Consider the following 17,212-nt stretch of genomic DNA (forward strand, 5'->3'; position numbering starts at 1 on the left):
ATCCTCTCGCTTTTAATTCATTTCCATCTCTCCGTTTTTGCCTCAGGCTTTGGTGCTCAGTGTGAGCAGCTCGATGAAGGAGCCGAAGAGGGTGTCCAGCCAGCTCTGGTTGGCCATGCACTGCTGCACCACTTCCTCTTGGCCCGGGTCCTCAGCTGCCTGCTCAATGGTGTTGGTCTGAAAAAGTGGGACGGAACACAGACAACTGTGATGCCAAGACTCAATTGAGGAGAAGAAGAAAGCATATACAAGCTGGCTGTGTGTAGTCTATCTAACAGCGTATATTTCAGTAGCTTCATGCCAAAGCGCTACATTTTCTAGCATGTTTGTACTGACAGAACGAGCTCTAAAATGAAAATATCTTGGCAATAAACTTGTGTAAGGGCCCGTGTCCACATAGCGTTATTTTCTGAGCGCCAGCGTCTCTTTTCAATTGCCTCAATCGCTTCGAGTTAAAAATCTCTGAGCTTTTCAGACAGGCACTAGCGTCACCACTGTTGCTCTTTTTCAGGAAACGAATCATATATTAAATGGGCTGGGACTTGTCACCCATCACCATGGTAACCACAAGAAGCAGGAGAAGCTTGTTCTGGCCATCACAGTCTATCCTGAGCTTTTCCAGACAGAAAGATTCATAATAGAGAGAGAAAAGCCTGTTTGTGAGAGGTCGGCCATACACTGAACTTCGGTGGCGAGTGTTAACCGTGTAGTCAACCCTCTGTTGCCATGGTGTCAGCTAATGTCAATCAAGATCAACGTGCAGCGTTGCCAGTGCTTTACTGCTAGAGAGAACATTATGTGGACATGAGCCCGAACATGACTGAAACATACACAAATGCTAGAAATGTCCTGCTTACCTCTTTCTTGCACTGTAAGAAGGTGTGGTATTTATAGTGATGCAGAGAGTGGTAGAGACTGTAGATCCGATATGTATCGGCTGACAGTTTAAGGTCCTAAAAAAAAAAAAAAAAAAAGAATCATGTTAAGATACAATCAGTTTTAAAAATCAAAGCCGCAGTGAGTAATAATCTTACAGTTCTGTGTAAAAAAGAGTGAAAGTGGAGCAGGTTTGGAAACTTGCAGCAGGTGTTAGAGGGGAAGCTGGGACCGTTTTACCCTCTCAGACCCTCGTTGTCCATCTGTCACCAGCCCTACACTGTCACTGAGCTTTTTATAAGTAATGGTTAATTTTACTGATGGTTTCTGTGTCACCCAGAAACCAGAAAGAATCACCTGATTACAGATTAAAATCTCTCATGATGGTCCACAAAGGTCCCAGTGTTTAAATATTTCTATATATATCTATATCTCAAATTAAAAAAACGAGAAAAGCGTATTTTTACTGCAGTCGCTTCAAAATACATGTAATTACCTAAGGCTCACACAAACTCCTACCTGTGGTTTAGGCAGGGACTTTTTGACTCTGTTGAGGGTCTTGCGGTTGTAAGCATCCCCGCTTAGCCGCACCCTCACCACTCCTGTGTCCAGGGGGTCTACAATTATCTGTGGGTACGCATGCAGGACCTCCTGTCAGGAGAGAGGCAGAAAAAGGAGGATACAAATCAGAAGCTGACACAGGGAATGATCCGAGAAAAAAGAGGGGAAAAAAACAAACAACAAAAAGGCTGGTGTAAGTGATTATTTTCATTACCATTAAATCTGTTGATTATTTTTATTAAAGAATCATCTAGCATATAAAACTTAATGTGAGTTGAATATACAATGACATTAAATTAAAATTAAAAAGCAGCTAAAAAAGGCAGCTGTGAACAGCAAACATTTGACATTTGTTGCAAATCAACTTTCTCTTTTGAGCCTAATCAATTTGTTTCAGCGCTAGAATCCATTACAGTAATGATACAGCTTATAAATGAGTCTAGCGTTGTTCTTATTAAGCGCCACCAGGCCATTTAACAGTGGATTTGTTTCCTGCGCCACATACAGCAGTATATTCTACAGAATATTAAAAAAGCAGTTCCAGTTTTAATGAAAAAACATGGTGCAGTGAAATAAAAACTGACAGACAATCAAAGATGTTATTTCAGTCAGCCACGTCAGGGACGGAGTGAGAGAAGCAGTACATTCAGGACAGATTACCTGGTGCTGAGAGCTCATGCTGATTCTCCTCAGCAGCCTCCTCTTCTGTTCGCTGAGGATGCTGTCAATCTTCCTCATCGGTGGGAGGTAAAGCTCATCTGGTGGCCAATCAAGGTAGAGGAAGTTTCATTAGTCATCATTCATGTAGCTGTCAATCATTTTAATACCGAGGCCAGATTCAAAGCGGCTCTCACTGGCTGCTGATCTATCAGCGCTCCCGGGGCTTCCCCTCAGCCTGTCACACCTTGTTTATTTCGATTTCCAACAACATTTTAAGATTTATCTAAATATGCTACAGAATTCTCAACAATTCCCCTGCTACCTGCATACCCTGCAGCTTCTGCTCATCATTGGTGGTGATGTTGGTTCAATCTGGTCAATACAATTAAAATGCCTCAATGAAGACATTTAAGTTGCAGAAAACATGTGACCAGACAGGCAGGACTACACGTCAACGCCCAAGAGCCAGTGCGTGCATGTTTGCAGGTCTCACCGTCTGTGTCCTCCAGGGCTTGGATCATGTCGGGGTCCAGCGCTGTGCTGACCAGCATCTCCACGTAGCTCCTGAACATCTCCCTCATGGCACGGTTGTTCACTCCACCTTTCACTGGCACTGGGTGGACAAAACTTTGACTTTAAAAACGGCATGACATAAATAGCACCTGCTTTGTTATTTCCTCCTTGTTAAACTCCTTTAAAATGACTGAAAGATTCAAAATGGCATCTCACTTTCGTTCTCACTGGCTGCCTCCTCCGATGAGTCCGAGTCAGATGATGAAGGTATCTCCTTCAGCCACTTCTTCCTCTTCTTGGGCGGTGGCTCCGCCTTCACTTTGGCCGGCTTGGACTTGGGTGGGCGCTCAGCCTTCTCCTTCTCCTTCCTCTCCACCGCTTTCTTCTCCTCCTTCGCTCTGCCTCGTTCTGCTGCTGCTGCGGCACGTTTCTCCACTTTCTCCTGCTGCAGCTGCACTCGCTTCTCCTTCTCCCTCTCCTTCTCTCTCTCCTTTTCCCTCTCCTTCTCCTTCTCAGGCTCCCTCTCTTTCTCCTTCTCCTTCTCCTTCTCCTTCTCCCTGGCCTTGAGCACAGCTGCTGGAGCCTCCTTCTTTTCTCGTGGTTCTTTTGTTGTCGTCGTGGTTGCTGATCTTGTTTTCTCCCTCTGTTCGCGCTGCACTGGTGGAGCGACTCGCTCCTCTTTCTCGACTACTCTCTGTGGCGCCTGACTGGCAGGAGGTGAAGCCATTTTGGGGAGGGACTGGCGTCTGTGATGAAGAAATTGTTTTAGAGATGAAAGCAATATAGAGTTTAATACAATTTATATATATTAGGGCTGTTCCAAATATAATATTTTGATCTCTGGAGCTTTGTCAGTAATCTACATAAAGCATCTTTAAGTTTAAAGGTGCACTGGTGTAGTTTTGGAAAATAAATTCAAACTCAGAATTTGAATATTTACAATATTAGAGGTAATAATACAAACTCAGAAATATTTATTCTTTCTGTAACGGAATAATCAAGCTATTCTCAGAGGGATACAAAAGCTCCCTAGAACACTGTTTGAAGCTAGAAAGGTTTAGGGTCCGCCAAATATGTACAAAGTAAAAGAGTATGAAATTGTGTTGTCCTTTAAGGTCAGTTTGTTTATTCAGTCATGAAAACTCATGAGGTTTGTTTAAACAGGGTCCGATCTATACACTTTGTGTGATGTAATAACAGCTACTTTGCAGTTCGCCTTTATTGACAGCCTATTTTAAGCAAAAAACAAATATCCGAATGCCAAAATTGAAAACCGAATAGTTAATCAACAAACTAATATCCGAATAGTCAAATATTTAGCCCAACTCTAATATATACTGCCAAAAAAACGCAGTTTTGGTCCTTTCTAAGAATTTCTACCATTTTAAATATCAATAGCTTATTTCAGTAGATAGATTTTCTGTCAACCAAGCACCACCCACCCTACTTGTGCCCACATAGTAGTGGCTACATATTATTATTATTACCCAGGCCTCCAGGCAGTCAACAGGGAGCTCTCAGAGCTGTGGGAGGGGCTCCTGGTACTCCCTGATCTGGGTAAAGTGTCTTTATCCCAACTAAACCTAGATAGCATTCATTCAGTATGAATAGAATTTTTGAAATGGCAAATACCAGTACCTGAGAGCAGGTGTAGCTCTGCGCCATGGTCTCCGAGAGCAGACTCTGACATAGTCCTTCTTGTTGACATTCTCCAGAAACTTTACATAGATTCGCTGGTATCGCCTCTTGGCATCTCCGAAGTATCCAAGATACTGGGCCAGAAACAGGGTATAAAGATTTAATTAGCCACAACTTTCAATGTTATTAATATAGTCTGGATGCATATTACAGCATATACTACAGTATTTTCATGTGATGATGCAGCTAAGACAGTGTAAAGAGTCCAAATCAACGTGACTGTTTGCAGGTGTGGTTGGATCACTGAAGACTTGGGGGGAACTCACGTTGCTCGTGGCGCAGAACTGTCTCTGTCCATCTTTGATCTCTGGGCTGAACTTCTGCAGCAGCGCTTTCTGCACCCTCCAGATGGGTGGAGGCTCACGGCCTGTCTGCAGGGCCAGCTGTGCCCAAATGCATGACACACAGGTTAGTCTCTGTAACTTGGCAGCTACTGAAGAAATCAAGTTTAAACTGATTTTACTCATTGAAAAAGAAGACTCAGGCCTCAGGCTTTAACAATCATGTTCTTATTTTTAGCCTGTTCTGACACCTACATATCAGCCTAATGATTTAGTTAAAATAATTTATTCGGTTTGTTGCTTCTCCACATCTATTTTTGGCCTAACAAAGTACTTTGTAATTGTCAGTAACACACACACACTCTCATAAATACCTTCAGAGTTCGAATGTCTTCCACTCGCACCACAAACTCGTCCCGTTCTCTGAAGATGCCCTCCCCTCCGCTCTCACTCTCATCCTCCTCACTCTCTCCAGCAATGGCAGCATCTTCTTGCTTCTGGGCGAGGTGTAGCGAAGTGATCTTAGGAGCTGGGGGCTCTTCGGGAGAGGCGGGGGACTCTGGTGATGGCATAGGTGACTCCTTCTGAGCTGAAGATGGGGGAGGAGGGGAAGCCGGAGGAGGAGGAGTTGCCGGCTGAGGGAGAGTAGCGGGCGGCGGAGGTGGCGGGGATGGGGATGTGGGAGCGACGGGGCTCGGAGGCTGAGAATTCTCCTGTTGCTCTTCTGGCACAGGTAGGGGTGAGGGGAGTGAGAGGGGAGGGAGGGGGGAGTGAGTAGGAGAGGAAGAGGATGAGGCGGGAGATGGAGGGGCGGAGGGAGGTTCAGGAGTTGCTGGCGCTGGAGGAATCTCGGCGAGGGGAGCTGAAAGAAAGAGGAAAGATTAGGGTTAAGGTCAACTTTAAAAATCAATTTAAAACAATGTCAAAAAAGAAAAAAAAGAAATTAATCAAATATTTTTTTAACAAATACAGAACGGGATATTTTACAAGACTAAAAATAGAGCAATAGCTCAGCCTGAGGGGAAAATATTAATTTTCTTAAGCTGAGCTGCAGAAAAATCAATGTGCAAGAAAATGGGACATGAGATGAATAAAAAGCTGACTCCAAGCCTCACCATCAAGATTAGGGGCACCCAGGGTTTCCAGCTGTGGTTCTCTCTCCTCCATCATATCACTCTCTTCATCCCCTCCTATGCTCCTCTCCTCCTCCTCATTCTCATCCTCTTTGTTCTCATCCATGTCTGCTTCTTCTGGCTGGAGGATATCAGGTTCGTTGGACTGGGGCAAGGCGTGAGGGGTGTGCATTGCAGGCTGTGGGCTAAGTGTAGGGGGCTGCAGTGTGGGAGTAAGCGGGGACTGAGTAGGCTGAGACTGGGGAGGTGGTGGAGACAGCGGGGGCTGAATGTTCGCAGTTAGCTGAGGAGTGTCGTACAGAGCAGAAATGGCTGAAGAGATGCTCTTCTGAAGGTCCTGGTTCTTTCCGACTGAGTCCTCCTCATCAGAGGAGAATGACGGCAACGTCTCCAAGTTCCTCTTCAGCTCATCCTCCAAGCGCTTGGGGCTGGAGCAGTTGCCCAGAGCAAGACCCCCATTACCTTCGCTGTCCCCAAATGGAGGTGGTGGCGGTGGAGGAGGAGGTGCTGGAGATAGTGGGCGCAGACCTCCTGATTTACAAGGTGAGTTTTCACCGTTGTCAGGTTCCATTCCGGGTGAGATGTCCAAGCCTGGAGGTCTCTTTCCTGTCTTGAGGAAGTCCAAGAATGAAGCGACGAAGCCAGCCTTGGACTCGGAGTCCTTCTCATCACCCTACAAGTAAAACAAGAGACACTTTCACTCACTTCAAATACCACCACAATAGTAGTGACCTCCATAACTATCACACATTCAACTTGTAATAAATCAGTTTATATAAATGTTTTCTCTTTAAAACATAAGAACGACATAGTCCGTTAGCTCTTACCCTGTCCTCTAATCCCTCTTCATCCACTCCTTCACTCATCATCTGGTTTTTCTGCTTGTTCTTGTCCTGACTTCTGGTGCTGTCAGCGCTGCAGGGGGGTCCAGGACTTAAACCGAGTGAGGGAGCGGAGCCCACTGAGCCGTCTGACAAAGCGGGGTCTGTGCCAGACAAAGAGTCTGTCCTCAGCAAGGCATCAGAGGAGGACAGGGTACCAATTGGTAGCTTGATCTAAAACAAAAGAAAGAAAACAGTAAGATTTTCAAGAATTTTGCCTTAACATACATACTGTACATATATATATATACATACACATACATATACATATATATATACATATATATATATATATATATATATATATATATATATATATATATACACACACATACACACACACACATATATATATATATATATATATATATTCCCCAAAAAATATCTATTCAGTGACTGATTGCAGCTAACCTTGAGAGGTGGAATAGGCTCGTGCATCTGCTGTTGGGGCTGGTGATGGAGTGGTTGTTGCTGCTGATGATGGAGCTGATGGTGGTGCATCGGATCCTGCTCCTTCCCACTCATTTCCATGTACATATCCTCCCTCCTTCCTCCTCTACCTCTGCTTCCACGACCCCTGCCCCTACCTCGTCCCTCCACGTTGAATCCCCCTCCTACTGTCGTTCCACCCATCTCCCCCATCATTCCTCGTGGAGTATAGGGCTCAGGCATCGGGCGGATGCGAGGCCTGCCTCTTGGCCGAGGGGGACCCTCTCTCTTGGGTCTCGTGGGCTTTCGGCCCCTCTTCTTGGGTCCATCCTGAGGCATAAGAGTGTGTGAGCCCATAGAGGAGTAGCCTGAGGAGTGGTAGAAGTCAATGTCACCCATTAAAGGGCTGAGAGAGCCGCTTCCTCCTCCTCCCTTCCTGCAGCTGGACACCAAGTCTGGCAAAAGGTCCGGGAGCCTCCGGCTATTCAACCGGATGTCAGCTGGTTGGTCGGCCTTATCCTCGTCATCTTCAAACTCATATTCTTGAGCGTAACTTTTCTTAGGCAGTGTGTTGGGGTCTCTGCGCTCCTTTAACAGGTGGAAAGAGCTGGATTTCAGGAGCTTCTTGGGACGAGATGAGCAGAAAATGGGGGATTGGAGGCCTACAGAACCGGCTCCTGCACTAGGTCCTCCAGGCCCAGATGACATTTTAGCTCCAGCGTTGTTGGGACCAGCAGTATTGGGGCCCATACCCATAGCTGGGGCCTGGGACTGGATCAATCCGAGCTGTTCTGTGTTGACAGTGGAAGGGAGCTCATGGGTCTTAAGGGAGTCTAGATCCAGAGTCATGGTGTTGTTGCTGGGTTCCTCCAGGCCATGACAGTATGGTTCATAACCCTGATCTCCACCATGGTGGCCCATCATGTCATAGCTAGCACTACCTCCTCCCGCTCCACCTGCACTCTGTCCGGCTTTCATTGAATCCATTCCCTCTTGCCCAGGGTGGCTTTCATTCATCTCCTCCTGCCCTGGTCCTGCACCTCCAGCACAGCTCGACTTGTAGTCCTCTGCGCAAAACATGTCTTCCATTCCTGGAAAAAAGGAGCGGTCCTCATCCTGAAGGAGGGAATCCGGGAAGCAGATGGAAGTCAGGGGTACAAAGCGGTTACTTTGTTGATTCTGGTCTGCTTTCTCCACTGGGCTGACTGTGTCAAACTGGTGCTGCTCCGAGCGCTGTTGGTCCAGCTGGCTCTGCTGAGGGGTGAGCTGGGATGAGAGTGGCTGCTGTGGGTCAGGCTGAGGCTGGGAGTGGCCTGAGGCAGAAGGTGGGGGTATGTGGTGAGGGTGGGGTTGGGAGTGAGGGTGATGAGGGTGGGTTTGTTGGTGTTGAGAGCCAGGGTGCTGTTGTTGCGGGTGGTGCTGTGAAAGATGGTGCATGTGAGAGGGGTTGGATAAGCCAATATCGGGCTCTGAGAGGAAGGAGTGAAGTTCAGAGGCCGAGTGGTGGTGGGATGGGTGCTGCCTCTGCTGCTCTTGTTGCTGCTGTCTGTGGCGCTCGCTGCCACCTCCACTCCTCCCCCCGCTGCCAGCTCCGCCACGTCTGTCTTCTGCAACAGCTACGTCTGTGCTGGAGGTCTGCGAAAGGGAGCGCTCCAGCATGTCCAAGGAAGACACCACTGAGCTTTGTTTGACCTGGCTCTGCTCGTGCTGATGTGGAGGGGGGCCGTGGTTGTAGTGAGCGGCTGCCACCTCCAATGCTTGGGACTGGAGCTGAAGCTGGAGCTGGGACTGGGACTGAGACTGAGCCTGATGCTTACTTGAGCCAAGTGCCCCACCAGCACTTTCCATTACAGCCTGCTGTTGGCTAATAGAGTGCTGCTGTTGGGGATGAGAGTCCATTTTATGGTGCTGCGGATGTTGTGGATGAGAATCAATTTTGTGGTGCTGTTGGTGCTGATGGGAGTCCATCTTCTGGTGCTGTTGATGCTGAGGATGGGCGTCCATTTTTGGGAGTTGCTGATGTGGTTGGTGGGAGTCCATTTTGTGATGCTGCGGGTGTTGCCGATGGGAGTCCATCTTGTGGTGCTGTTGGTGGGGCTCCAGTTTGTTGCGAGTGGTGTGGGACAGCACTGACTGGAGCAGGTGTGGTGGCTGACGGGACTGATCGGTGGGAGAGTCCATGAGGGAGGCGGCAGCCTGAGACTGGGAGTGCTGCTGCTGGACTTCCGGTGTTTTCCGAGGATAAGGGATTTCAGCGCGCTCCTGTGGCTTCTTTTGGAGCTCCATTTGGGTGTGGGACGGTATCTGAGCATGTGAGGACACATGTTGACTGTGTGAGGAGTGTTGAGGAGCAAGGGAGTGCTGGGTGTATGGATCACCTCTCCCATAGTGGACCACCGAACCTAGGTTGTCATGGTGATGGAGGTGGGAGTGCACTTGTTCAGCGCTGCCTCTCCCTCCACTGCTCCTACTGCTTCCAACAGCCCTCTCATTCCTTTGCTGCTGCTGTTGATGATGGTGTTGCTGATGTTGCTGTTGTTGTTTCTTCAGTGACATCTCCAACTGGTTTTCCAGCCCCGAGATGGACCCTCCAGACCCTGCATTACCTACTCCAGCAGTGGTTGTGGCGCTGTGGGTACGTATGACACTCTGGGGGTGGTACCTCTCCTCAGAGGTCTTACCCATGTCATAGCTCAGCCCTTTGCCTGAATCAGTGGTTGGGGGCACTGACTGGGGCTGAGGCTGTGTTTGTTGGGACGTCTGTTGGGGTTGTTGAGGATGGTGATGAGCAGCCTGGGGACCAGGACTTGCTTGGGCTTGCAGCAAGTGCTGGATCAAGAACTCATCGTCGTCATCTACTTCCTCTTGGGATCTCTGAGAGCCCACTCCGAGCATAGAAGCGTCCGCCTTTGTTTTGGAGGAGGTGGAATGATAGGACTGAGGTTGGGAGCTGGGGCCTCGGGTGTCAGGATAGCCCTGTGGGGAGGCGAGGAAGGTGGGGGAGAGAACTGAGGAGATGTACTTATTTGATCCTGTGCCCCCTGGAGACTGCGTGGGGCAGGTGGGCACTGGGGAATGCAACCCTGGACGGATGATGCCTGAGTTGCCTGAAGGTGAGGGGCTAGAGTCTGGAATATGATAAGACCCTCCACCACTTCCACCTCCACCTCTTTCATTGGTCATACTATTTCCCGCTCCTCCTCCTGACCCAGAGTTTCCGCTTCCTCCACCGCTACTGCTTCCTCCCCCAGATGCTCCACTACCTGAAGAACCACTTGACCTTAAGAGGGCAGGTGAGTGACCTGGGGCTCCATAGCCCAGCGATGGGCTTCCAGCTCCACCCAGAGAGGATGGAAGTGACCCATAGGCAGAGTCAGCTCCATATATATCAGTCGAGTATGACTGGCTTCGCCCTCCTAAACTGCCATAGCCTTTCCCACCTGTACCTGAGCTCAAGTCTTGGGCTTGTGGTGAGCTGAAGCCTCCGTATGACTGAGCCAGGTGGGAAGTAGGGGGCTGGTTAGGGGAATATGACTGTGTCTGTTGTTGGGGTGGGGTCTGACCAGTAAGAGCTGAGGTGGGGGTCTTCACTGGGGGCACAGGAGAACCATAGCCTGAGAGGCAGGATTTAGGGAGAGACTGAGGGGCTGAGCTGGAGGTGGCAGGTGGCTGCTGCTGAGGGGCCTGGGGAGGGGGGGCTGGTTGGGGGGGTGGCTGCTGCCTTGACGGTGCAGCGCTGGAGCTGGAGGTGGGGATTGAGTTGGAAGGATGAGCCCCAGAGGTGGCAGAAGAAGAGGAGGAGGAAGAGGACGTAGAGGATGCAGAAGGGGGTGTGTGAGGAGTTCTTGAGGATGATGCTGAACTGGCAGAGGAGTAGCCACTGCTGGAGCTGCTTTTGGTACCTTTCCCAGCTGAGGAAGAAGATGAGGAGGAGGAGGAGGAAGAATAGGGAGGCTGGATGATTGGCCGATACTGTTCAGTGCGAGAGGGGGGCTTGTGGTCAGATGAGGGGCTCTGGTCGCCCAGTGGGCTGCACGAAAGACCAGCATGCCGGTGGTGGGTGGCAATCTGCTGGTACCCCGCTCCTCCACAGCTGAGATAGTGCTGAAGGGAATGGGCAGCAGATGATGAGAGCTGTGACTGAGCTGGCGTTGGCCGCTGGTAGTGCTTGATTACGCTGTCCTGCCGAGGCACGGCCCGTTCCTGAGCCGAATTGGACTGAGACTGGGATTGAGGTTGGGGCTGGGCTGAGGAAAACACTGATGCATTGTACAGCTGAGAGGACTGGTCCTGGAGCTGTGATGACAGCAGGTTGAACTGGTGCGACTGCAGGTGCCTGGCAGAGGACGCCTGGGCTGATGTGGCACTGGTGGGATCCTGGCTGCCCCTATAGGCAGCTGCCGCAGCACCCTGTGAGGACAGGAGTCTATCAAAACCCAGGCTGGACTGTGAAGGGGCTTTGATGTGTAGTAGGGGGTCATGTGGGGAGAGCAGGCCATTGGATGTGGGACTGAACGTGGGCGTGTCCTGGAGGGAAAGGGAGGCGGCAGGGAAAGAGCGGCTGGAGAAGGATGCTGGATGCTGATAGGCTGAGAGAGCTGAGGAGGAGGGGAAGGAGCCAGAGCCAGGAAGGGCTCCAGAGATGAATAGTTCAGGAGGAGCAGGTGTGTGCATCGCTGTTAGGAAGAGGAAGACATATTTCAAAATTAACATGTATCCATCAAGCTGTGATTTAAACTACTAAATAATAAAAAGTATTCATTGTTTAAACTACTGACAAGTCCAGTAAAATCCTTCAATTGTATATGAAAATGTTATAATATAGCAACACCGTCTGAATAATAATGCAGCCAAACATTTGGAGGTTCTTTAAATGTCATATTGACTGTCTGGCCTGTTTGAATGTCAACACATGAGGGAAGATCTAACACAGCCCCACCTGTCTGCCAGGATGGCGTGCGGAACTGGGAGAGTAGGGAGGAGGCAGAGGGTGGAGGCTGGGGACCCCGGGACTCCAGGGCTGAGATCAGATTCATGACGGAGGCATCAGGAGCAGAGGGGCTAGCATGGTGTAGGCCAGTGTCAAAGAGCCCTGACAGACCTTAGAGAAGGAAAGACAGAACAATGAAAAATTATTAATTGATTAAGAATGCAAATATTAACAGCTACAAGCAGAGATGTGGATGAATTCTTGAGACATAGAGTAAAGTATTTTGGGATCTACATTAATCTTAACGAGTTAATTTGAGATAATTTAATGAGCCTACAGTCACACATACAAAATTGATTTAGGATATCAGTAGTTCTAAGTGCACCTATAAGCACATCGACCTTTGTTGCTAAAAACATCCGTTAAGATATCAGAAAACTGTGTGAGACTGACTGCTGTGGCTTTTTTTTAGGAAATCAGGGTTTAACATCCAGGGCTTCAACTCAATTGAGCTTTAATGTGCACATTTTTCAATGACAATAATCTACCGGGACCTGCAAGGAGAGACACAATAATTCATTGCTGGGGCCCCTTATGGCGGTGACATGGAAGGTATGACATTTATCTCACCCAAACTCCGTCCAGCTGCTCCCCAAGCCCCGCCTTGGCCAGAGCTCCCTGGGTGGTGATTGGTGGCATAGCCCTGCAGAGGGTGTGGGGTGGCGTAGGCTTGTCGGTGAAGGAGCTCAGACTCAGGGTGGGATGATCTGGAACTCCCATATACAAGACTATGGAGGAAGGGGAGTTGGGGGGTGGGGGGGATTGTGAAGTGTCATTAATTTCAGAGTACATTTACATAAACTGTTCCCAAAATGTGACCCTTGAGAAAAGACTGTCTGGTCTCGGGTCATGCAAGTAAATTGTTCTTTAATTAAAAATCAACACATCAGATGTCAACTTAAAGCTGTGTTAGTTCTGGATCCATATGCAACTTCTGAATAATCCAACATGTGAACCAAAATCCCTGATGAGTCTAATTCATATTTGGGAAATCTTTCAGATAAATATCAATTAATTAATCAATCAATCAATCAATCAATCAAGCATTATAACAATGTATTACAGTAGATGCAAATCTGTCAAACCAGCAGTGTAAGTGGCATTTAAAAATAATGGGATAGTTAATTTGCAATTAATATAATGGACCCACAAGACTCACCCACTTTATAATTAGGACATGTACAAATTAAATTAGTGTCTTATTCAACACTGAGGATTTTCCAGTTGCAGAAATCTGCTTCACCAAAGACAGACGAAATGCGTGGCTGGCTGGCCAGATAACATGCTAGCATTTTTTGCTGTTGGTAGCACCGCCTAGCAGCGATGCACAGCAGCTATGGGAGAGATGCAGAGACTAGGCCCAAACTGCAAGGCCAGTCTTTCACGTGTAAATAAACCATTGGTAACCAATGAGCAGATTTAGGCAGGGTGAAAAAAAACAGTTTCCTCAATTTAAACCAGAGACAAACGACTCATTTGTCTGCGCCTATTTATTATGTTGATGTGGCTAACAGCTGGATGGTGCAAGTCGACGCAAATACACGCTAAGCTGCAAGCAAACACCAGCGACTAGCTGGGTTTGTTAAGCCAAATATCGCTTGCTATGGGAAAGCATGGTGGGATAGTGGCTTTTGGGTTTGATTGGGCGGCCAACTCTGGGTCAAAATATATTAAATATGTGCAGCTAAAAGCTACAGAGGCAGTGATGCTTGCGTGCACAGGCCTCGGCTGACTTCCATGCAACACAGCGCTAGCTTGCAGGCTAATGTAAAGCTAAAAGACAGAGCTGTGTAGCATAGTCCAGCCAATTTTCATCTTCTCATGAATCCACCCTGGCTTTATTTTTTATTTTGGACGACCTGCAAATTGCAAGCTCGATGCCGTGTTAAAAAGCTTAGCCATAATTTAATTATGCAAATGAATCTAAATCATCCAAAACCCACCACCAATTATCTAGATCACGCTTGGATAAAATGCATTAGAAATCTCAGTTAAGACTAGCCTCCACAAAGATTTTTTCATTTCCTATTGTATTTGCAGCCACACGATTAATAAAAGGTGTCATTAAACGCATCTCCCCGGTTAATATGCATCAGTTCATCTTGTTGATGTCTGTCAGGGGGGCTGCTGTGGGAGCTTTGCTGCGTCTGCACTCCTCGCAGCTCCCATCAATCCAGTGAATTTATCTATCAGGGTCTGTGTCCAGGCCTGCACACGGGGAACAATAATTCCTATGGATGCTCCAGACATACCCCCACCTCCAACCCGCCAGGTCCACCTAAAACCCACGTCTGTCAATCACACAATTCATATCCCCAACCTTTCCTTTCTCCACCCCGCCCACCCCCACGACACGCACACGGCTCCCCGATCCTGTTTATAATATTATTACTATGCAACTGTTTTGGATGACAATGCACTACACATAATGGCAGGGCATGGTACTATAAATGAACCCGATGGCGACAATTTGTTTACATGGGCCACACCGTGTCCTGCAAAGTACCAGTGATGCATGCACATTGTCTGAATCCAATGCATACCTTGCTTTTGCCGATCGCTCGTAACTCCATCCTGCTCCTGCGCCCAAATCGCCAAATCCTGTTCCCGGGTAATTTCTATCCATTTATGTGGCGTACAATGTGTGCGATGAGGACAAAAGCGACGAGAAACGTCGCAGAGCAGATTTACGGAGAAAAAAAAAATCCAGTCTTTCCCGTTGTCGGTTTCAGGCTATTTTCCCCGGTTTCATAAGCAAGTCCTCAGGAGTGGAAAACAGCATATTGAAAGAGAAATGGAGGGGAGGAGGAGAAAGCTGGATGAAAAAAGAGGGGGGTCTACGGGGTTATAATCCAACCACCTCCAAAAAAAGCCAGTCTTCCTCCTTTTCCTTTCACATTTATCATTTCCACGAATGCAGATTTAGTCCAAAATCAGTCTCGGTCATGATGAAGATGCCGCGGATTCGGCCGGTGATGGGCGAATTGCTGATAAACATTTGATTTGAATGCGTCCTTTTTCACCGTCTCTCCTCCCCTTTCTTTAGGCTAGGCTTTGCTACGCTGCTAGCACCAGAAAAAGATTGCGATCGACGGGGCCACGTTGGTACCAATCATTCCCCCATAAGACGAGCACAGAAATCCCCAATTTCAAAAATCTCTCTTTTTTCTCTCTCTTCCCCCTCTCTCTCTCTCTCTATGCATGCAAATCGTTCCCACCCTCCTCCGGTGAGAGGAGCAGAGCTGTGGGCTAGCAGCAGATGCTAGCTGTCACTAACGACGCATCAAAATAAAACAGGGCTGCCTTTATTTCCCCAAATGCTCGCTCCCCATTTTTCTGCTTTCTTTTAGCCGTTGAAGTAAAAGCGACGACGAGTTTCCCTCGCAGCGTTTAAAAACACAACGAGAGCGCGATACGAGCGCGAATACCGACCGAGGAAGTATAAAGAAAGCAGGCCGCGTTTTAATATTTTTTACTCATTTTCCTCCGGAGACGCCATTTTTGAAGGCGGCTGGCCGCTGTCCGTCCTCCCTCTCCCCCTCTCTTCTGTCTCACCGCTGAGACTCACTCACTCAGTGTCTGCGGTGACCTCCATTCACCAGCCCACAGTCTACCAACAAGCCCTGCATGCCTTTCATATTGTTGCTAGAATAATAATTTCGACTACATTTTACACGAACAGCAGCTAAAGGGGAAAAAAAATAGTCAGCTGTTTGTACTGAACGCTGCGATTGGCCGAGACGCGTTCGAGTGCAAAAGTATTTCCAGTAATAACCAGATTTATACAGGCCTCTAGCAGCCACTTTGCAAATTCACATCCACATCGTGCAAAGCCTTTTTTTTTTTAGAGAGAGAGACAGCAGCATTCCCTTCAGTCAGATGATACATGATTTAAACAGACTGCAGTTTGCATATAATCGACGCACCGATAGGAGGTATTTTCCCCCTGTCGATATGCCAGAAATCATTGTGTTTTTGTTTTTTTTGCTAATTGTGGTACACGGAGAACCTGTCTGCCGGAGCCCATGTGCACTTGATTTGTTCACCAGCAGATGGCACACTGGATTTAATGATGGTTATAAAGCAGGAGGAATCGCCGATCTCTGGGATCCGAGACAAGAGAGATGCTTGGCTCTCGCTCATATTTCATATCTTTGGTGTTTGTCCAAGGTTTTTCTCAGACACTCTTATTTGCTCGACCCATTTCACCATCGCAAAATGTGCACGCATCGACCTAGATAACGTGTTAGAGAAGAGTCAGGGGGATCAAAACTGGTGAATATCGCTGGATGTAAATGCGATCCCCTTTGTTTACAGGTGATACTGATGCACACGGTGAAGGGGCCTTTTATTCGTCCAAGGATCCATCATTGTGTGTATGTGAGTGTTTGTTGCCCTCTAGTGGTGGAGCTGAATATTGTCACTACAAAACTGTAAATACTTAGTAGTGACTACATTTTATCTGTTTAAACTTTTGTGCTTTGTGGGGCACTGTGTCATATCTACAAAACATAGGAGACAAACAACCTCATGTGTTTTTTTCCTACACTATCCATAACATGCACGGCAGACACATCTTTGTGCCTATTTTATTATGCTGATGATGAATGTTCAATGTTTCTTGTGAGCCGTTTACTGTAGAGAACAAAGGGATGAAGTGGCATATCATATTTTGCTGAGTCAGGCATACCTCACTCAAGTATATACTTTTAAAATCCATGCAAACTCTAAAAAGAGTTGTGTGGTATACACATTTCTCATACTATTTTAGGATCCATGTATATCAATAAATCCTACATGCTAAGGTCTTAAAGTGTTTTGCATGTACCTCGCTGTTAATATATGCTTACAGATAGATAGAAAACATCACAAGACACATTTTCTCACATTTTATGTTGAATAGAATAATAACATAGGATACAACATGTCTTTTTTTCGATTGGCGGTCATCTCCATGTTCATATAGTCATTATTTTAGTCACAGTTGCAAACAATATTTCAATATGGATAATATGTATTTCAGGAAGCAGAGGACCTGTCCTAACCAGGTCTGCAATATTACTTTTTCACTGGTCACTAGGTGCAATATTTCCTTTAATTACTTCTCAACATCATTGTATATGCTACCTTTTATATTCAGTTTTTTTTTATTGTAGCTTATTTTTCCTAAATGTATCTCATTTTATTCGT

The 17,212-nt window shown here is 47.3% G+C and overlaps 1 protein-coding gene across 1 annotated transcript; it reads right to left on the bottom strand.

Annotated features, from left to right (window-relative positions):
* Nucleotides 1-6: 6 nt before the first annotated feature.
* On the bottom strand, nucleotides 7-15,743 carry prr12a (proline rich 12a). Its single transcript, XM_084341430.1, has 15 exons — nucleotides 14,566-15,743; nucleotides 12,593-12,750; nucleotides 11,972-12,133; nucleotides 7,015-11,708; nucleotides 6,550-6,777; nucleotides 5,705-6,395; nucleotides 4,964-5,451; nucleotides 4,575-4,691; nucleotides 4,249-4,382; nucleotides 2,827-3,356; nucleotides 2,591-2,710; nucleotides 2,098-2,195; nucleotides 1,396-1,527; nucleotides 858-953; nucleotides 7-177 (listed from the first exon to the last, which is right to left on the bottom strand). Exons 1-15 carry the CDS (start codon nucleotides 14,646-14,648, stop codon nucleotides 43-45), a joined length of 7,866 nt encoding a protein of 2,621 aa, XP_084197556.1. The 5' UTR covers nucleotides 14,649-15,743; the 3' UTR covers nucleotides 7-42.
* Between the last annotated feature and the right edge of the window lie 1,469 nt (nucleotides 15,744-17,212).

Source organism: Pagrus pagrus (assembly GCF_965226575.1).
Source record: "Pagrus pagrus genome assembly, chromosome: 21".
NCBI classification, from domain to species: Eukaryota; Metazoa; Chordata; class Actinopteri; order Spariformes; family Sparidae; genus Pagrus; species Pagrus pagrus.